The 22283-nt window shown below is 39.6% G+C and overlaps 1 protein-coding gene across 4 annotated transcripts in view; it reads right to left on the bottom strand.

The window, feature by feature from the left end:
- The window catches only part of ADAMTS20 (ADAM metallopeptidase with thrombospondin type 1 motif 20), a 216930-nt gene that overhangs the window by 12690 nt on the left and 181957 nt on the right, over positions 1-22283 (bottom strand). For all 4 annotated transcript variants that reach the window (XM_086399837.1, XM_086399838.1, XM_086399839.1 and 1 more), the window contains one exon: positions 22045-22136. In XM_086399837.1, coding sequence (XP_086255963.1) covers positions 22045-22136 — 92 coding nt within the window. The remainder of the gene's footprint in view (positions 1-22044; positions 22137-22283) is intronic.

The following is a 22283-nucleotide window of genomic DNA, read 5'->3' as shown; positions in this document are numbered from 1 at the left end:
CATGCACTTGGAGCCCATACTCGACGACAAGATAAACCACTGCAATGAGAAGAACACACACCACAACTAGAGAGAAACCCCTGCCACCACAGCTAGAGAAAGCTGATGAGCAGCAACAAAGACCCAGGGAAGCCAAAAATTAATTAACTAATTTTAAAAAAAGAACTGTCAAAACTATAAACATTAATGAACAATTAGGAAACAAACAACTTAATTGTTTAGATGAGAAAAGACTTGGATATACACTTTACCAAAAAGGATACTCAGATGACAAATAAGCACATGAAAGATGCTTAACATTATTGCTGCTGCTGCTGCTAAGTCGCTTCAGTCGTGCCCGACTCTGTGCGACCCCGTAGACGGCAGCCCACTAGGCTCCTCTGTCCCTGGGATTCTCCAGGCAAGAATACTGGAGTGGGTTGCCTTAACATTATTAGTGAAATATAAATTAAAACTACAAAAAGATATCACTGAAGATGGAGAAATAAAAAACTTGACAATACTAAGTGCTAACAAAGAAGAAAAACAACTAGAAATTTAATCTTTGCTGATGGGAATTTTAAAATGGTACAGTCACTGTATCAAACAGTTTGGATGGGGGGTGGGTAGGAGGGAGGTCCAAGAAGGCCGGGATACATGTATACTCATGACTGATTCACATGGCCGTACAGTGAAAACCAATACAACATTGTAGAGCAGTTATTCTTCAATTAAAAATAAACTAAAACAACAAAAATAAACTAGTTTGCAAGTTTCCTATAAAGTTAAACATACATATACCATATGACCCTACAATCTCACTCACAGGCATTTATCCCAGAGAAATGAAAATACATGTACACACAAAAACCTGTACACAAACGAGCATATCCACTCTATCCATAATTTCCAAATTCTATAAACAACCCATTTTCTTCCAACAAATGAACACTGTAGGATAACTGTATGACATCTGATTGATGAAACAATGCTTAGCAATGAAAAGGAACAAATTATTGACACATGCAGCATGCAAAAAACAGATGGACCTCAAAAGCATTACATTGACCAATGTAATGAGAAGGAGGCCAATCTCAAGAGGTTACACATTGTGTGACTTCATTTCTATGACATTTCTATGTCATCCCAGAAAATGCAAAATTAAAGCAATGAAGAAAAGATCAGTGTTTACCAGGAGGTAGGTGGGAGGAAGGAATTGACTCCATGGAGGAAGTGTGAGGGAGTTGTTCTATATTCAGATTATGGTGCTAACAACATGAATTTGCATACATGTTTCAAACTGTATACTAATAAAGGCAATTTTACTGTTAGCTTTTTCAATTTAAAATGTGAATGGATATAACATCTAAAGAAAAAAACATTCCAATTGACTTGAAAGCAAAACCCAACTACATTCTATATGTAAGAAACACATTTCAAACAAAGTGACTCAGAAAAGCAAAAATTAAAAGTATGTGCGGCAGTGAAGAGAGAATTACTGTGCTGACTTACGGTGATTGTCTTAAAAAAATTAAAATAAATTAATTAATTTTAAAAACAAGGATGTGCAAGACTACACGGACTTCCCAAGTAGTGCCAGTGCTAAAGAACCTGCCTGCCAATGCAGGAGACAGAAGAGATGTGGGTTTGATCCCTGGGTCAAGAAGATACCCTGGAAAGGGACACGGCAATCCACTCCAGTATTCTTGTGTGTAAAATCCCATGGACAGAGGAGCCTGGTGGGGTTATAGTTCACAGGGTTGGAAAGAGTTGCACATGACTGAGGTGACTTTGCACACACACATGCATGCAAGAGTATACCTGGAAACTGGGCATAAAAAGAGAGCAAGTGAAGCAAATCCTGATAATGTAAAATAGAATTCAAGTCTGAAATCAGGAAAACATGACAAGGAAGTGCTGAAAACCATGATCCACAATGAAGATATAGCACATGAATATTATACACCAAATAACACAGCTACTTTTATGAAGCATAACTACAGGAGATGAAAGGAGACATAGGTAGAAACACCCTAATAATAGGAAATTGTAATATACCACTTTTAGCAACAAGATAGGTCAAGAGGACAAGAATAAGGAGAAAGAGGATCTAAGCAATATAATCAAAAGGGTATGCATATATATCTAACTCGACACATTATAACAAAGGATACACATTCAAAATATTTAAAAACTGGCTCCAAATACTCAAAATGTATGCTGGCCATGATCCTTTGGCACTGGGCATTTCTCCTGTTCTCGTATAATCAATATTAATTACAAAATAGATAGAGAGATACACATTGGGGATTTCTCTTTTTTGTGGCTCTGTGAAAAGTACCAAACATTTTACTTCACTTCACTTTTGATATATGTATTCTAAAGTCACATCACACTCCTTAACTTCATCTTATATTACAATGTGGCAAAGTTTATTTTCCCTGAATATTGCCATATGTGTCCATTCTCTTTTTAGCATTTATGTCCTGGGGTGCCCTGTCATATGCAAACACAGAGGATGTGGTTTGGATGAATGCTAAACAACAGAATAAGTTCTTTCTGTGACATTAAACATCTGGAGAGTATTCATGAAAATGTTGTATAAATTAACACAGAATCTGGTTTATATATTTGACAGAATATCTTCAAGAATACTGGGCAGTTTGTACTCTTAGTAACAGTAACTTCAGGCAATTGGACACAGACTGGGAAAAAAATGGGCATATCTTTTTTTGGAAGCACATACTTATGCCCAGTAACATCTAATTTTGGAAATAAAGCTTTGTGATCCAGAAATGCCTAGAGAACTCTGTGGGGAAGACATCTCACCTTGATGAGCAGGAGGAGCATTTTATTACTATAATGATGCTGCCTTTGACTTTCTCAAGGATCTTAGAAAGGTTGTTGACACAGAGTGTCTCTTTCTCCAACTGTAAACTGGGGTTACCTAGTTTATAACTACAAACTCTCTCAAGATATTGTAGGGGAAAATGACCATTTATTACTTATTTGTGTATCAGTCTCCTGTGAAATTTATTGATGTCTCATTGACCAGGGGCTTCTGAGGTGGTGCAGGGGTAAAGAATCTGCAAGAGATGCAAGAGACAAGGGTTCAGTATCTGAGTTGAGAAGACTCCTGGAGAAGGAAATGGCAACTCACTCCAACATTCTTTCCCGGGAAATCCCATGAACAGAGGTATAGTCCATGGGATCACAAAGAGTCGGACACAACTGAGTGACTGAGCACAGCCATAAATGTTTGTTTACAAGTCTCTATGTGAACATATGTCATACATCTTCTCATTTTCCAGACCTTATTCAATTCAACATGTTATACAAAGGACCAGCTTTCCAGAACTTCATGATCTTCCCAAAATGATGGTACCTTGTAGCAGACTCTTCACATCTCTAGGTGGCATCTTCAATTTCCTTCTCTCTGATCATATCAAGTACATGACCAAAAGGAAGAGATTAGAAGGAAAATGGATTATTGGACAAAGCTGACCAGTCTTGACATGAGTTGGTCATTGGAGAATGAATAATCTCCATTTAAAAGAGTAAAAATGGAAATGTTATTTAAAAATACATATATGAGGGAAAAGATTGTTTAGAGCAGTAAAAGTTTAAGATTACACATCCTTGACCTTGGAACAGGTGTTCAAAGAGATGCAATATAAAACTTCAGAAGGGGGAGTTCATCAGGGGAAACACAGTCCTGGGCAAAGAACTAAATAAAAGATGTAGGTCAGAGAGTCATCATCTTGGAGAGAGACCAATCGTCTGGTAGACCAACATGAGAGAAGGAGAGAAAGAGAAGAATGGACATGAATCAAGCTGACCAGGCTCAAAGATTGAGTGAGACCTTGAGATTCCTCTGAAAAGTTATCTACCTTAAAAAACAGAACCAAGAAAGGGAGCACTTTTGGAATGACAATTTGAAGAGACCTGTGGACTAAAGAGTGAAACATAGGGAAAGACAGGAATAGAGGGGAATTTCCTCAACTTGATAAAGAAAATATACCAAAAGTCTGTAGCCAACAATTCAGTTAATGATGGAAGTTTGACTGCTTTCCCCCTAAGATCAGAAGCAATTAAAGCATATTCACTATTGCCACTCTTCAAAATGCTAGAAGTTACAGACATATGTACTAATATGATTCTACTTATATAATAGACAAAAAAAGACAAAAATTATGGAAAGGAAGACTAGATTAGTGGTTTCTAGGGGATAAGGTGAAGCTGGTGGTGCAAGGGGAGTACTTGTCATTATAAAAGTCCTTGTGATGATGAAAATGTTCTGTATCTTGATGTAGTGGTGTCAATATCCTAGTTGCAATATTATACTATAATCCTATAAGATGTTACCATTTGGGGATACTGGGTACATGGGATCCCTGTATTATTTCTTAGAGCTACACGTCAACGGTTATCTCAGAACAAAATGTTTGATTTCAAGTAATAAAAAAATTATAAAATACAACAACCATTTAAATTCTCTTGAAATCACTGGTGCACTAAGCACAGGCAGCTGCAACCGGCCCAATAAGCGTGGCTGTGAGGAGCTACCCCGCGGCCAAGGTCAGGGGCAGAAGCCGGGAGGACCCCATGCCTGAAGGGTGGCGGCCAAGAGGAGTTACCCCACATCCAAGAGGAGTTACCCCACGGCCTTGGAATATGTCCGAGGTCAGGGGCAGCGTCTGAGAGTGCCAGGCTGCGACGGCGCAGGAATGGCCAAGAGGAGCTACCCCGCATCCGAGGTCAGGGGCCGCGGCCAGGAAGAGCTACCCCATGCCCCCAAGCCCGAGGCCAGGGGCTGCAGCCGGGAGGAGCAACCCCACACCTGAGGCCAGAGCAGCGGCCGGGAGGACCAACCCCACGTCCAAGGAGTAGTGGCTGTGTGGGCGCAGGAGGGCCTAGAGGAGCTATCCCATGTTGAAGGTCAGGAAGGGTGGCGGTGAAGAGATACCCCTCGTCCAAGGTAAGGAGCAGTGGCTGCGCTTTGCTGGAGCAGCCCTGGAGAGATACACCACGCCCAAGGTAAGAGAAACCCAAGTAAGACGGTAGGTGTTGCAAGAGGGCATCAGAGGGCAGACACACTGAAACCATACTCACAGAAAACTAGTCAATCTAATCACACTAGGACCACAGCCTTGTCTAACTCAATGAAACTAAGCCATGCCCATGGGGCAACCCAAGATGGGCGGGTCATGGTGGAGAGATCTGACAGAATGTGGTCCACTGGAGAAGGGAATGGCAAACCACTTCAGTATTCTTGCCTTGTGAACCCCATGAACAGTATGAAAAGGCAAAATGATTGGATACTGAAAGAGGAACTCTGCAGGTCATTAGGTGCCCAATATGCTACTGAAGATCAGTGGAGAAATAACTCCAGAAAGAATGAAGGGATGGAGCCAAAGCAAAAACAATACCCAGCTGTGGATGTGACTGGTGATAGAAGCAAGGTCCGATGCTATAAAGAGCAATATTGCATAGGAACCTGGAATGTCAGGTCCATGAATCAAGGCAAATTGGAAGTGGTCAAACAAGAGATGGCAAGAGTGAATGTCGACATTCTAGGAATCAGTGAACTAAAATGGACTGGAATGGGTAAATTTAACTCAGATGACCATTATATCTACTACTGCGGGCAGGAATCCCTCAGAAGAAATGGAGTAGCCATCATGGTCAACAAAAGAGTCCGAAATGCAGTACTTGGATGCAATCTCAAAAACGACAGAATGATCTCTGTTCGTTTCCAAGGCAAACCATTCAATATCACAGTAATCGAAGTCTATGCCCCAACCACTAATGCTGAAGAAGCTGAAGTTGTACAGTTCTGTGAAGACCTACAAGACCTTTTAGAACTAACACCACAAAAAGATGTCTTTTTCATTATAGGGGACTGGAATGCAAAAGTAGGAAGTCAAGAAACACCTGGAGTAACAGGCAAATTTGGCCTTGGAATAAGGAATGAAGCAGGGCAAAGACTAATAGAGTTTTGCCAAGAAAATGCACTGGTCATAACAAACACCCTCTTCCAACAACACAAGAGAAGACTCTACACATGGATATCACCAGATGGTCAACACTGAAATCAGATTGATTATATTCTTTGCAGCCAAAGATGGAGAAGCTCTATACAGTCAGCAAAAACAAGACCGGGAGCTGTCTGTGGCTCAGATCATGAACTCCTTATTGCCAAATTCAGACTTAAATTGAAGAAATTAGGGAAAACCACTAGACCATTCAGGTATGACCTAAATCAAATCCCTTATGATTATACAGTGGAAGTGAGAAATAAATTTAAGGGACTAGATCTGATAGATAAAGTGCCTGATGAACTATGGAATGAGGTTCGTGACCTTGTACAGGAGACAGGGATCAAGACCATCCCCATGGAAAAGAAATGCAAAAAAGCAAAATGGCTGTCTGGGTAGGCCTTACAAACAGCTGTGAAAAGAAGAGAAGTGAAAAGCAAAGGAGAAAAGGAAAGATATAAGCATCTGAATGCAGAGTTCCAAAGAATAGCAAGAAGAGATAAGAAAGCCTTCTTCAGTGATCAATGCAAAGAAATAGAGGAAAACAACAGAATGGGAAAGACTAAAGATCTCTTCAAGAAAATTAGAGATACCAAGGGAACATTTCATGCAAAGATGGGCTCAATAAAGGACAGAAATAGTATGGACCTAACAGAAGCAGAAGATATTAAGAAGAGATGGCAAGAATACACAGAACTGTACAAAAAAGAGCTTCATGACCCAGATAATCACGATGGTGTGACCACTGACCTAGAGCCAGACATCCTGGAATGTGAAGTCAAGTGGGCCTTAGAAAGCATCACTACAAACAAAGCTAGTGGAGGTGATGGAATTCCAGTTGAGCTATTCCAAATCCTGAAAGATGATGCTGTGAAAGTGCTGCACTCAATACGCCAGCAAATGTGGAAAACTCAGCAGTGGCCACAGGACTGGAAAAGGTCAGTTTTCATTCCAATCCCAAAGAAATGCAATGCCAAAGAATGCTCAAACTACCGCACAATTGCACTCATCTCACATGCTAGTAAACTAACGCTCAAAATTCTCCAAGCCAGGCTTCAGCAATATGTGAACCGTGAACTTCCTGATGTTCAAGCCGGTTTTAGAAAAGGCAGAGGAACCAGAGATCAAATTGCGAACATCCTCTGGATCATGGAAAAAGCTAGAGAGTTCCAGAAAAACATCTATTTCTGCTTTATTGACTATGCCAAAGCCTTTGATTGTGTGGATCACAATAAACTGTGGAAAATTCTGAAAGAGATGGGAATACCAGACCACCTGATCTGCTTCTTGAGAAATCTGTATGCAGGTCAGGAAGCAACAGTTAGAACTGGACATGGAACTACAGACCTGTTCCAAATAGGAAAAGGAGTACGTCAAGGCTGTATATTGTCACCCTGCTTATTTAACTTCTATGCAGAGTACATCATGAGAAACGCTGGACTGGAAGAAACACAAGCTGGAATCAAGAATTCCGGGAGAAATATCAATAACCTCAGATATACAGATGACATCACCCTTATGGCAGAAAGTGAAGAGGAACTAAAAAGCCTCTTGATGAAAGTGAAAGAGGAGAGTGAAAAAGTTGGCTTAAAGCTCAACATTCAGAAAGCGAAGATCATGGCATCCGGTCCCATCACTTCATGGGAATAGATGGGTAAACAGTGGAAATAGTGTCAGACTTTATTTTTCTGGGCTCCAAAATCACTGCAGATGGTGACTGCAGCCATGAAATTAAAAGGCGCTTACTCCTTGGAAGGAAAGTTATGACCAACCTAGATAGCATATTCAAAAGCAGAGACATTACTTTGCCAACAAAGGTTCATCTAGTCAAGGCTATGGTTTTTCCAGTGGTCATGTATGGATGTGAGAGTTGGACTGTGAAGAAAGCTGAGCACTGAAGAATTGATGCTTTTGAACTGTGGTGTTGGAGAAGACTCTTGAGAGTCCCTTGGACTGCAAGGAGATCCAACCAGTCCATTCTGAAGGAGATCAGCCCTGGGATTTCTTTGGAAGGAGTGATGCTAAAGCTGAAACTCCAGTACTTTGGCCACCTCATGCGAAGAGTTGACTCATTGGAAAAGACTCTGATGCTGGGAGGGATTGGGGGCAGGAGGAGAAGGGGACGACAGAGGAGGAGATGGCTGGATGGCATCACTGACTCGATGGACATGAGTCTGGGTGAACACCGGGAGTTGGTAACGGACAGGGAGGCTTGGCGTGCTGCGATTCATGGGGTCGCAAAGAGTCGGACATGACTGAGTGACTGTACTGACTGAAATCATCCTAAGGTTATACAACAGTTGGAGAAACATTCAAGAAAATCTATGAAATATAGGTTAGAAGAGTAAGCATCTGTGACATTTGAACCATGACCTGTCTATGGCCTGTCTTCTTTTTTCCCCACCTCAGCAAGATGATAGCTCCACTCTTCATGGGTACAGCTAAGAATAGAGGATTTTATTTCCCCCAGCTCTCTGTTAGGGATAAGCTTTCTCCAGGGTATATGTCAAGGGCAGCAGGAGGCAGGCAGGACACCAGCCCTCCTCATCTCACCCAGCTCTGTGCTACAGAAGCTGGATCAGAGGTAAGAACTACAGAGATCTGCAGCTCCTGTCCACCACTCAGTCCTTACTGAGTGGTCAGGAGATCTGCCCCAGGCAATGTTGGCCAAGAACTCAAGGCCTGAATCATTCCCACTTAAAATCACTGGTAGGGCACAGGTTTCATGCTGAGCAGTACAAGCTGAGAAGACCAGGGAATAATATCCTGACCCAGCATTCTGCTTATAGACTGGGGATCTAGATCTGCAAAGTGGGATCTACCCACTCAATCCACAGAATGGGTGCAAAGGCTCTTCCTCAGGGAAAAATCAAGTTGTAAGAACAGAGAGTTTCACAGATTTTCTTAAGTAGCCTGAGTATTTGGGACAGAAAATGAGAAAGTTCAAGCCTAAAGGGGCTATTGAAAAAAAAAAAAAGAAAAGATTTTAGTGGTGTGTAGTTAAGAGGAGCATGGGAGTAACTGGATGAGAGTAACAAGCAAAACAGTAGGTCAGATCTCAGTTTAACAGAGAAAATCAGGGAAAGAGATAGCTAAGAATGTCTCTTTTTGAGGTTTTTCTGACCTGACCTCAAAGACTGACCTATAAGCCTACGCTGGCCCTGGGGCTTGAGTTTAATTGGCTCAGACCATAGAGTAATTTATGCCTCCAGGATGTTATTGAAAGAACAGAGCCATCATCTACCAATTAGTAGTGGGTAAGAGTTGAGTGTGATATCAGTAGAGGCAGACCAGCTAGAAACTTCATCAAAGAGAGCCCAGCTAAAAACACTGTCTTTCCAGAAGGGTTGGGTGACTGTGTACATGTCCCAGGCTGAGCCCTCTGAGGAGTGACACTAAAGGCTACATATCACAGGGGAAATAGATGTCACTGAAATAGCCCAGTCAAGGAGCTAAACAAATAAACAACTAAGCAAACAACAAATCCTAAAGGGGAAGGGAAATTTAGCATCCACTGTTGCTAAAATATACTATCTAAAATGATCCATTTTCAACAAAAAATTGTGACACATGCAAAGAAACTGGAAAGGATGACTCATATAACGGCAGAAAAGGCAGCAGAAACTGCCTTTGAGAGGTTTCAGATGTCAGAGTGTGCAGATAAAGATTCAAAGCAGCTATTAAAAATATGTCCAAAGAACTAAAGAAAATCCATGTTTAAAAAAGTAAGAAAAGTATGATAATAATGTCTCATCAAAAGAGAGTATCACTAAAGAGATAAACATTATATTTATAAAAAGACGTAAAGGATAATTCTGGAGCTGAAAAGTACAATAACCAAAATAAAATTTCACTAGAGGGGATCAACCAGCAGATTGGAGCTGGCAGAAGAATCAGCAAACTTGAAAAGATACCAATAGTGATGATACAAGCTGAAAAAGTAGCAAAAAAAAAAAAAGAAGAAAAATGAATAGAGCCTCAGAGAAATGAGGGACACCATAAGTACACAAAACCATGGATGATGGAAGTACCAAAAGGACCAGATAATATATTTGAAGAAATCCTGGCTGAAAATTTTGTAAGTTTGGTGAAACTACATTAATCTACACATCTAAGAAGTCAACGGATTCCAAGTGAGTAGACACAAAGAGATCCATATCCAAATATATCACAAGAAAGATGCTGAAAGTCAAAAACAAAGGAAAAAATCTGAGAGCATCTACAGAAAAATAAGCACATATATGGGAATCTCAGTAAGATAAATTGCTGAGTTCTGTTGTTCATCTAGAAGCCAGAGGACAGTGGGATGGCATATTTAGACTCACAGACTTACAGAATGAATTTAAAGTTGCCACAGAAGTAAAGCATACAAGTAAAGATAATTTCATCAATAGCAACTATAAAAGACATTATAATTGTATGTTTCTTTATTCTCAACTTATTTAAAAGTAATTGTTTAAACCAGCATGTATGTAATTATACCATTGACCAGTAATATACAGAAATGTGGGCTTCCCAGGTGGCGCTAGTAGTAAAGAACCCACCTGCCAATGCAGGAGATGTAAGAGACACTGGTTTGATCTCTGGGTGGGGAAGATCCTCTGGAGAAGGGCATGGCAACCTACTCCAGTATACTTGCCTAGAGAATGCCACAGACAGAGGAGTCTGCTGGCTATGGTGCATAGGTTGCAAAGAGTCAGATATGACTGAAGCGACTTAGCACACATACAGAAATTTAACATACTTGAAAAGATTGCCACAAATGAAGCAGGTGGAACCAAAGATGTTTGGGAATAATTAAATGAAAGCAGCTGATAACTGAAATCCACAGGAGGAAATGAAGAGAAGCAAAAAGTTTCACACACACACAAAAAAACTCTATGAAATTTAAGTTCTCTCATTTCTTACCTCTAAAAGATATAAAATTATATACTGAAAGTGAAAGTTGCTCACTCGTGTCTGACTCTTTGCAACCCCATGGACTATACAGTCCATGGAATTCTCTAGGCCAGAATACTGGAGTGGGTACCTTTCCCTTCTCCAGGGGATTTTCCTAACCCAGGGATCGAACCCAGGTCTCCTGCATTGCAGGTGGATTCTTTACCAGCTAAGCCACAAGGGAAGCCCCAAATTATATAAAGTAATATTATAAAAATATATTGTGGGTTTGTTATATAGGTTAGATGGTGTATGCGTTATAAATACAACAACAGAAAAGGAAAGGGCAAAAAGTATATGTAGGAGTAATACTTCTATGTCACTGCAATTAGGTAACATAAATCTGGAGTAAATTCTATTCAGATGTACACTATAAGCCCTAGAGCAACTATTAAGAAAGCAATTAAAAACATAGTGAGTTTTCTATATATAGGTCTTTAGTTTCTTTAGGTAGATATATTCCTAAGTATTTTATTCTTTCCGTTGCAATGGTGAATGGAATTGTTTCCTTAATTTCTCTTTCAGTTTTCTCATTATTAGTGTATAGGAATGCAAGGGATTTCTGTGTGTTGATTTTATATCCTGCAACTTTACTACAGTCATTGACTAGTTCTAGTAATTTTCTGGTGGAGTCTTTAGGGTTTTCTATGTAAAGGATCATGTCATCTGCAAACAGAGTTTTACTTCTTCTTTTCCAATTTGGATTCCTTTTATTTCTTTTTCTGATCTGATTGCTGTGGCCAAAACTTCCAAAACTATGTTGAATAGTAATGGTGAAAGTGGGCACCCTTGTCTTGTTCCTGACTTTAGAGGAAATGCTTTCAATTTTTCACCATTGAGGATAATGTTTGCTGTCAGTTCTAATGAGATGGATGAAACTGGAACCTATTATACAGAGTGAAGTAAGCCAGAAAGAAAAACACCAATACAGTATACTAACGCATATATATGGAATTTAGAAAGATGGTAACAATAACCCTGTGTACGAGACAACAAAAGAGACACTGATGTATAGATCAGTCTTATGGACTCTGTGGGAGAGGGAGAGGGTGGGGAGATTTGGGAGAATAGCATTGAAACATGTATAATATCATGTATGAAACGAGTTGCCAGTCCAGGTTCGATGCACGGTACTGGATGCTTGGGGCTGGTGCGCTGGGACGACCCAGAGGGAGGTAGGGGAGGGAGGAGGGAGGAGGGTTCAGGATGGGGAACGCTGGTATACCTGTGGCGGATTCATTTCGATATTTGGCAAAACTAATACAATATTGTAAAGTTTTAAAAATAAAATAAAATTTAAAAAAACATAGTGAGAAAATTATTAAAGAAATTAAAATGTTACACTTGAAAACATTCACTGAATTTTTAAAAAACAGAAAAAGGGAACAGAAATGATATGACATATAAAAAACAAAATGGCAAATGGCAAAGATACAGATATATCAATAATAACATTAAACAGTCCAATCAAATGGCAGAAATTCAACAAAATGCTCTCTGTAGGAGACAGTATTAAGAGTCAGAATTATATAAGTCAAAAGCAAATGGGAGGAAAATATATATACCACGTACTATAAACAAGCTGAGTTGCCACTATAATATCGGATAAATTAGACTTTAAAACATAAAATGATACTATAGATAAAAGGGAACGTTTTATAAAGACAAAAGTGTCAATATATCAGGAAATTATGACAATTATAAAGACAATCATGTGCAATAAAAACTCAAATAAATTACATACAAAGTAAATGAAACTAAAAGATTGATGTGAGAAGTAGATAATTCAGCAATAATAACTGCAGTTTCAATAGATAAAATAACTAGGGAGATCAACAAGGAAATGGAAGAGTTGAACAATACTTTAAACCAACTAGCCCTGACAGACATCCAGAGAACACTTCACCCAACAACAACAGAACACACATTCTTTCCAAGCACACACTGCACATTTTCCAGGATAGCCATATGCTATGCTATAAAACAAGCCTCAATAAATTTCAAAAGATTGAATAATACAAAATGTATTTTCCAACCACAATGGAATGAAAGTAGAAATCAGTAACAGAAGGAAATGTGGGAAATTCACAACAGAGGATGAGAAGATTAGATAACATCACTGAGTCAATGGACATGAATTTGAGCAAACTCTGGGAGATAGTGAAGGACAGGTAAGCCTGGTGTGCTGCAGTCCATGGGGTTGCAAAGAGTCAGACAAGACTCAGTGATGCAAGAACAAAACCACCACACTCTTAGATAACCAGTGAGTCAAATAAGACATCACAAATGATAATAGAAAACACTCAAGATTAATAAAAATGAATGCACAACACCAAAACTTAAGGAATTCTGCAAAAGAAGTATTTAAAGGGGAATTTATAGTTGTAAATGCCCATATTAAAAGATAAAAAGGCTCTCATTCCAATGACCTAAACTTCTACCTTAAGCACTGAAAAAAAAAAAAGGTAGGGGGGGAGCAAATTAAATCTAAAGCAAGCAGAAGGAAAGAAATGATAATGAATAGAGTGGAAACTGAAGAAACAAATGAGAAAAATTACAGAGAAAATCAGCAAAATCAAAAGTTGGTTTTTTGAAAAGAACAAAATCAAGAAAAGAGAGGAGATTCAAATCACTGAAATCAGGAACAACTGCAAATCTTACAGGACTATAAAGGATTATAAGGCAGTACTATGGACAATTGTAAGCCAACAATTTAGATAACTTTGATGAAATGGACAAACTCCTAGGGGAAAAAAACTACCAAAATAGACTTAAAAGCTAGAAAATCTGAAAAAATCCACAATAAATAAAGAGATTGAATTAGTAAATAAAACAACATTCAAAAAGAAAAGCCCAAGCTCAGATGGCTTTGCTGGTGAATCCCACCAAACATGACTTTTTCACAAACTCTTCCAAAAAACTAGAAGTGGGGGTGTACTTACCAATTTATTCTATGAAGCCAGTATTTCCCTGATACCAAAACCGGACAAAGGCATCACAAAAAAAGAAAATGATAAGCCACTATCTTTTCTGTAAACAGACAAAAAATTCTCAACAAAGCATACCAAATCTAGTGACATACAAAATGGATTAGATATCATCAAGGATTTCTCTCAGGAATGCAAAACTGCTTCAACACACAAAAATCAGTGTGATACACCATTTCACTATCACTATAGTAATGAACAGTAACCACAGGATTATCTCAACAGATGCAGAAGAAGCATTTGACAAATCCAGCATTCATAATGAGCCTCCCTGGTGGCTCAGCGGTAAAGAATCTGCCTGTCAATGCAGGAGAAGCAAGAGACACAGGAGATGGGTTTGATCAGGTCAGGAAGATACCCTGGAGGAGGAAATGGCAGCCAACTCCAGTATTCTTGCCAGGAAAATCCCAAAGACAAAGCAGCCTGGTGGGCTACAGTTCATAGGGGTCACAAAGAGTCAGACATGACTGAACACACACACAACATTTATGATAAAACCACTTAAATTAGGAATAGAAGGGCACTTCCCAAATTGATCAAAGGCATCTACAAAACACTCACAACTAACACAATAAATAATAACGGACTTAATGCTTTTCCTCTGCAATCAAGAATAAGACAAGGATGTCCACTGTAGCCACTTCTATTCAGCAGTATACTCAAAGTTTTAGACAGTGCAATGAGGCAAGATAAAGAAATTAAAAAAAAAAAAAAATCCAGACTGCAAAGGAAGAAGTAAAACTATTTGTAGATAACATTCCTCTGTATACAGAAAATCCTAAGGAATCCAACAAAAAATTATTACAACTAATAAATGAATTTAGCAGGCTTGCAGAATACAAGATCAATTTACAAAAATATGGATAAAAATTAGTGATTTACTGAGGCCTCAGATTTTGCAGAGTGTCTCCTTACTGGAAAACTCTCTCTGACAAAAGTCTTCTTTACCTTAAGCTGGAATCTTCTGTCCCATTAATATCTCCTTGAGTAACACATACCGATGCCACTGCTCTCTCATGGCACTCTCAACATACTTAATGATAGTTAATCTAACCCCTTTTCCTGGCTACCTTCTTCATTTTCTTTACAAAACATGACTTAGACCTTCCCCTTTTTCCCCCTGATTCTACTCCTAGATAGATTAAAATTTTATCTTTCTCAGGCAGAAAATTTTAAATAAATATAATATTCCAGTGTCAAGTACAAATAAATCTTTTGGTCTCAACATTGTTTTGGTACCTTAGAATTATACTGGGCAGTTTAGACATTACTACATGGTCTACATGAGTCATATTGGACTTAGGGTGGTTGAATGAAAAAACCTACTGCACAATTGCACTCATCTCACACGCTAGTAAAGTAATGCTCAAAATTCTCCAAGCCAGGCTTCAGCAAAACGTGAACCGTGAACTTCCAGATGTCCAAGCTAGTTTTAGAAAAGGCAGAGGAACCAGAGATCAAATTGCCAACATCCTCTGGATCATCAAAAAAGCAAGAGAGTTCCAGAAAAACATCTATTTCTGCTTTACTGACTATGCCAAAGCCTTTGACTGTGTGGATCACAATACATTGAGGAAAAATCTTCAAGAGATGGGAATACCAGACCACCTGACCTGCCTCTTGAGAAATCTGTATGCAGATCAGGAAGCAACAGTTAGCACTAGACATGGAACAACAGACTGGTTCCAAATAGGAAAAGGAGTACATCAAGGCTGTATATTGTTACCCTATTTATTTAACTTATATGCAGAGTACATCATGAGAAATGCTGGGCTGGAAGAAGCACAAGCTGGAATCAAGATTCCTGGGAGAAATATCAATAACCTCAGATATGCAGATGACACCATGCTTATGGCAGAAAGTGAAGAGGAACTAAAAAGCATCTTGATGAAAGTGAAAGAGGAGAGTGAAAAAGTTGGCTTAAAGCTCAACATTCAGAAAACAAAGATCATGGCATTCGGTCCCATCACTTCATGGGATATAGATGAGGAAACAGTGGAAACAGTGTCAGACTTTATTTTTGGGGGCTCCAAAATCACTGCAGATGATGATTGCAGCCATGCAATTAAAAGACACTTACTCCTTGGAAGAAAAGTTATGACCAACCTAAATGGCATATTCAAAAGCAGAGACATTACTTTGCCAACAAAGGTCCATCTAGTCAAGGTTGTGGTTTTTCCAGTAGTCATGTATGGATGTGAGAGTTGGACTGTAAAGAAAGCTGAGCACTGAAGAATTGATGCTTTTGAACTGTGGTGTTGGAGAAGATTCTTGAGACTCCCTTGGACTGCAAGGAGATCCAACCAGTCCATTCTAAAGGAGATCAGTTCTGGGTGTTCTTTGGAAGGAATGATACTGAAGCTGAAACTCCAGTATTTTCGCCACCTTATGCAAAGAGTTGACTCATTGGAAAAGACTCTGATGCTGGGAGGGATTGGGGGCAGGAGGAGAAGGGGATGACAAAGGATGAGATGGCTGGATGGCATCACTCACTCGATGGACATGAGTTTGAGTGAACTCCGGGAGTTGGTGCTGCAATTCATGGGGTCACAAAGAGTCGGACACAACTGAGCAACTGAACTGAACTGAATTGAAGTCACTTTCATATCACTATGCTGTGTGCTGTGCTTAGTCGCTCAGTCATGTCGGAGTCTTTGCAACCCCATGGATTGTAGTCAGCCAGGCTCCTCTGACCATGGGATTCTTCAGGAAAGAATACTGGAGTGGGTTGCCATGCCCTCTTCCAGAGGTCTTCCCAACCCAGGGATCAAACCCAGGTCTCCCACTTTGCAGGTGGATTTTTTACCTACTGAGCCAGCAGGAAAGCCTAAGAATACTGGAGTGTGTAGCCTGTCCCTCCTTCAGGGGAACTTTTCGACCCAGGAATTAAACCTGGGTCTCCTGCTTGCAGGTGAGCTGCCTGTTCAATTCAGTTCAGTCATTCAGTCATGTCCAAGTATTTGTGACCCCATGGACTGCAGCATATCAGGCTTATCTGTCTGGCACCAACTCCTGGAGCCTGCTCAAACTCATGTTTTCATCGAGTTGGTGATGACATCCAACCATCTCATCCTCTGTCATCTCCTTTTCCTCCTGCCTTCAGTCTTTCCCAGAATCAAGGTCTTTTCCAATGAGTCAGCTCTTCCCATCAGGTGGCCAAAGTATTGGAGCTTCAGCTTCAGCATTAGTCCTTCCAATGAATATTTAGGACTGATTTCCTTTAGGAACCCCCAGGGAATCTGAGTTTTAAAGCCAGTGGGATTTGATTACAGAACTTTCACAGGTCTGGGGAAACAGACTCTTGGAGGGCACAAACCAAACCTTGTGTGCACCAGGACCCAGGAGAAAGGAGCAGTGACCCCACAAGAGGCTGAGCCAGACTTGCCTGTGAGTGTCCTGGAGTAGCCAGTGAAGATGTGGGTCAACAGTGGCCTGCCATGGGGTCGGGGCACTGAATACAACAGCCCTGGCATGAGTCCTTTTGAAGGAGGTTGCCATTATCACCATTTGGTTTAGCTGCTAAGTTTTGTCTGACTCTTGCAACCCCATGGACTGTAGCCTGACAGGCTCCTGTCAGGACTTTTTACTGACTGAGCTAATGGAACCCCATTTCCACATCAAGTTTGGCCTCAGGCCAAACTACAGGCAAGGAACACAGTCCCATCCATCAACAGAAAATTGGATTAAAGATTTACTGTGCACCCTCCCTATCAGAGCAAGACCCAGATTCCCCCACAGCCATTCCCTCCAATCAGGAAGTTTCCACAAGCCTCTTATCCTTATCCATGAGAGGGCAGACAGAATGGAAACCACAATCACAGAAAACAAACTGATCACTTGGATCACAGTGCTGTCTAACTCAATGAAACTATGAGCCATGTCATGCAGGGACACCCAAGACAGATGGGTCATGGTAGAGAGTATTGAGGAAATGTGGTCAGGTAGAGAAGGGAATGGCAAACCACTTCAGTATTCTTGCCTTGAAAAACCCATGAACAGTGTGAAAAGGCAAAAAGATATGACACTGAAAGATGTGGATGTGACTGGTGATGGAAGTAAAGTCCACTACTATAAAGAGCAATATTGCATAGGAACCTGGAATGGAAGGCCCATGAATCAAGGTAAATTGGAAGTGGTCAAACAGGAGATGGAAAGAGTAAACATCAATTTTTTAGGGATCAGCGAACTAAAATGGATTCCAGATGAGCTACTTCAAATCCTAAAAGATGATGCGATTAAAGTGCAGCACTCAATATGCTAGCAAATTTGGAAAACTCAGCAGTGGCCACAGAACTGGAAAAGGTTAGTTTTCATTCCAGTCCCAAAGATAGGCAATGGCAAAGAGTGTTCAATTCTTTGTGTTGACATCCAGTCACATCCACAACTGGGCATTGTTTTCATTCTTTGTGGAGCTATTTCTCCACTCTTCTCCAGTAGCCTATTAGGTACCTACTTGCCTGGGGAGTTCATCTTTCACTGTCGTATCTTTTTGCCTTTTCACACTGTTCATGGGTTTCTCAAGGCAAGAATAGTAAAGTGGTTTGCCCTTCCCTTCTCCTTGGACCACGTTTCCTCAACACACAACTGCACTCGTCTCATACACTAGCAAAGTAATACTCAAAACTCTCTAAGCTAGGCTACAACAGTATGTGAACCAAGAACTTCCAGATGTTCAAGCTGGATTTAGAAAAGGCAGAGGAACCAGAGATCAAATTGTCAACATACATTGGATCCTAAAAAAAATAATAGAATTCCAGAAGAACATCTCAGTTCAGTTGCTTAGTCGTGTCCGACACTTTGTGACCCCATGGACTACAGCTTGCCAGGCCTCCCTGTCTATAATTAACTCCTGGAGTTTTCTCAAAACTTGTGATCTAGGCACTTCTTTTGCCTAGATTTGTGCTTGTACAGTACTGAATGCATTTTTGTGGGGAAAGAAAATGAACACAGGCCACATCTTCATTAAATACAGTGGAAGATGGATAATTAGTATTACAAAAGATGCTCTTTTCAACCACTTACTCAGTAAAGGAATTTTCCTGCTTCGTAGCTGGCATTTGTGTTTCTCTACAAACCATAAAGTCAAAACCTTTATTTGAAATTTTCTTTGTACAGTATGCCAAATCAATATCAGTTCAGTTCAGTCACTCAGTCGTGTCCAACTCCTTGTGACCCCATTGACTGCAGCAAGCCAGGCTTCCCTGTCGATCACCAACTTCTGGAGCTTACTCAAACTCATGTCCATCAAGTCAGTGATGTCATCCAACCATCTCATCCTCTGTTGTTCCTTTCTTCTGCCTTCAATCTTTCCCAGCATCAGGGTCTTTTCTAGTGAGTCAATTCTTTGCATCAGGTGGCCAAAGTATTGGAGTTTCAGCTTCAGCATCAGTCCTTCCAATGAATATTCAGGACTGATTTTCTTCAGGGTAGACTGACTGGATCCTCTGCAGTCCAGGGGAATCTCAAGAGTCTTCTCCAACACTATAGTTCAAAAGAATCAATTCTTCAGTGCTCAGCTTTCTTTATAGTTCAACTCTCACATCCATACATGACTACTGGAGAAACCATGGATTTGACTAGACAGACTTTTGTTGGCAAAGCATATCTCTGCTTTTTAATATGTTGTCTAGGTTGGTCATAACTTTCTTCCAATGACCAAGAATCTTTTGATTTCATGGCTGTAGTAACCATCTGCAGAGATTTTGGAGCCCCCCAAAATAAAGTCTGTCACTGTTTCACTGTTTCCACATCTATTTGCCATGAAGTGATGGGACCAGATCCCATGATCTTAGTTTTCTTTTTTTTTTAATTTTATTTTATTTTTAAACTTTACATAATTGTATTAGTTTTGCCAAATATCAAAATGAATCCGCCACAGGTATACATGTGTTCCCCATCCTGAACCCTCCTCCCTCCTCCCTCCCCATACCATCCCTCTGGGTCGTCCCAGTGCACTAGAGCCAACTTTTTCACTCCCCTCTTTCACTTTCATCAAGGGGCTCTTTAGTTCTTCTTCACTTTCTGCCATAAGAGTGGTGTCATCTTATATCTGAGTTTATTGATATTTCTCCCAGCAATCTTGATTCCAGTTTGTGCTTCATTCAGTCCATCATTTCTCATTATGTACTCTGTATATAAGTTAAATAAGCAGCATGACTATGCAGCCTTGAAATACTCCTTTCCTGATTTGAAACCAGTCTGTTGTTCCAGAAAGGAGTAAGACAAGGTTGTATATAGCCACCCTGCTTCATTAACTTATATGTAGAGTACATCATGGAAAATGCCGAGTTGAACTGAGCAAAAGCTGGAATCAAGATTTCTGGGAGAAATATTAATAACATCCGATACGCAGATGACACCACCCTTATGGCAGAAAGCGAAGAAGAACTAAGGAGCCTCTTGATGAAAGTGAAAGAGGATGGTGAAAAAGTTGGCTTAAAGCTCAACCTTCAAAAAACTAAGATCATGGTATCTGGTCCCATCACTTCATGGCAAATAGATGGAGAAACAATGGAAACAGTGACAGACTATTTTCTTGGGCTCCAAAATCACTGCAGATGGTGACTCTAGCCATGAAATTAAAAGATGCTTTCTCCTTGCAAGAAAAGCTATGACCAACCTAGACAGCATATTAAACGGCAGAGACATTACTTTCTCAACAAAGGTCCATTTAATCAAAGCTATGGTTTTTCCAGTAGTCAGGTATGGATGTGAGAGATGGACTATAAAGAAAGCTGAGTACCAAAGAATTGATGCTTTTGAACTGTGGTGCTGGGGAAGACTCTTGAGAGTCCTTGGACTGAAGCAGATCAAACCAGTCAATCCTAAAGGAAATCAGTCCTGAATATTAATTGGAAGGATCGATGCTGAAGATAAAGCTCCAATACTTTGGCCCCTTGATTCAAAGAGCTGACTCTTTGGAAAAAACCTTGATGCTGGGAAAGACTGAAGGCAGGAGGAGAAGGAGATGACAGAGGATGAGATGGTTTAATGGCATCACCAACTTAATGGACTTGAATTTGAGCAAGCTCAGGGAGTTGATGATGGACAGGAGAGCCTGTCATGCTTCATTCCAGGGGTCACAAAGAGTCAGACACAACTGAGTGACTGAACTGAACTGACTAAAATGTACTGGAATGAGCTACCAGGGTAGCCCTCATATCCCTTTACCAGGTTCTATTTGTATTTCTGGGTCTAAGATTTATATATTTATCTCAGTTAACTTTTTTCATATTCATTTGAGCCTATAGTTCTAGTGACCTCCTTTAAGTGCACTTCTCTAATACAGAAAAAGTCCTCTTTTTTTTAACATTAAGCATATCTTCTATGCCATTTGATGGAAATTGTGAATACAAAATTCCTGGAAGAGACAATACAAGCAAACTATTGACTACTTGTCTTCAAAATGACATCAATATTATAATTAGTCCTCCTGTGCATGATTTTAAAATTTTCAATAAATCTAGCTAATGATGCTATATTCACCTAGCTTTTATCTCTCCATCTTATTATAAAAATATTGCTCGCTCATAACAACTCTATAAAATCCTTTATTAAAAATGAGATAGTAAATTTCTTCTAGAAAACACACTTTGTACTAGAAATCTCAAAGGTGACATAAAAAAATATATGAAGAGGACCCTGGAAAAGAAAGAATAAAACCAAGAAGACATGGAAATGTATTACTTCACAAATAATAGAAAATTATTCTGAGAATGTTACAGGCCCAGGAAGCTAAAATAACTGATGTTAGTAGCAATGTAATGAAAGTCACATGCTTGTGATGCATTTCTTTACCTTGTAATATATGTCTATTCATTTCTAGGAACTAAGTGGAAAGATTAAAAATAATAAAGCATTGTGGAAGGAGAAACAGGATCTAAACTATTTTAAATTCTTATATTATACCTTTCAAACAAATGCAATATTAGCAAAGATGCTTTTCTTCTAAAGTTTATCTATAAGCTTTGCAATAAATTTCATCTAAGAAGTTAGCATTTTCTATTTACTTATGTTTTTGCAGTACTGTGGTCAAGAAAATAAATGAGGACAAATATTATTAATTTTTTTCAGTGAGAAAATAATAAACAAATATGAAATACCTGTGGGCATCTGGCAGCACTATAGCAATCTCCAGCTGTGGCAAATGGAACTGCATTTCCAAATATTGTCTGGGCAAAAAGAAGGTCTGTAGCTAGAAAATAATAAATGAAACTCTTCAGCACTAAGACACTGTATTCAAATCTTCATTGAATACAAAACATACAGTCTTCACATTATATTCTTAAATACATTCATATAATTAATCCAAAACGTATGCAAAACTGTTGCACAATTGTCA

Source organism: Bos grunniens, chromosome 5, assembly GCF_055505025.1.
Source record: "Bos grunniens cultivar Pamir isolate PY7600 chromosome 5, Bosgru_T2T1.0, whole genome shotgun sequence".
In the NCBI taxonomy this organism is placed as follows: Eukaryota; Metazoa; Chordata; class Mammalia; order Artiodactyla; family Bovidae; genus Bos; species Bos grunniens.
Note: the sequence above shows the minus strand (reverse complement) of the source record. Positions and strands in the feature narration are given on the sequence as shown.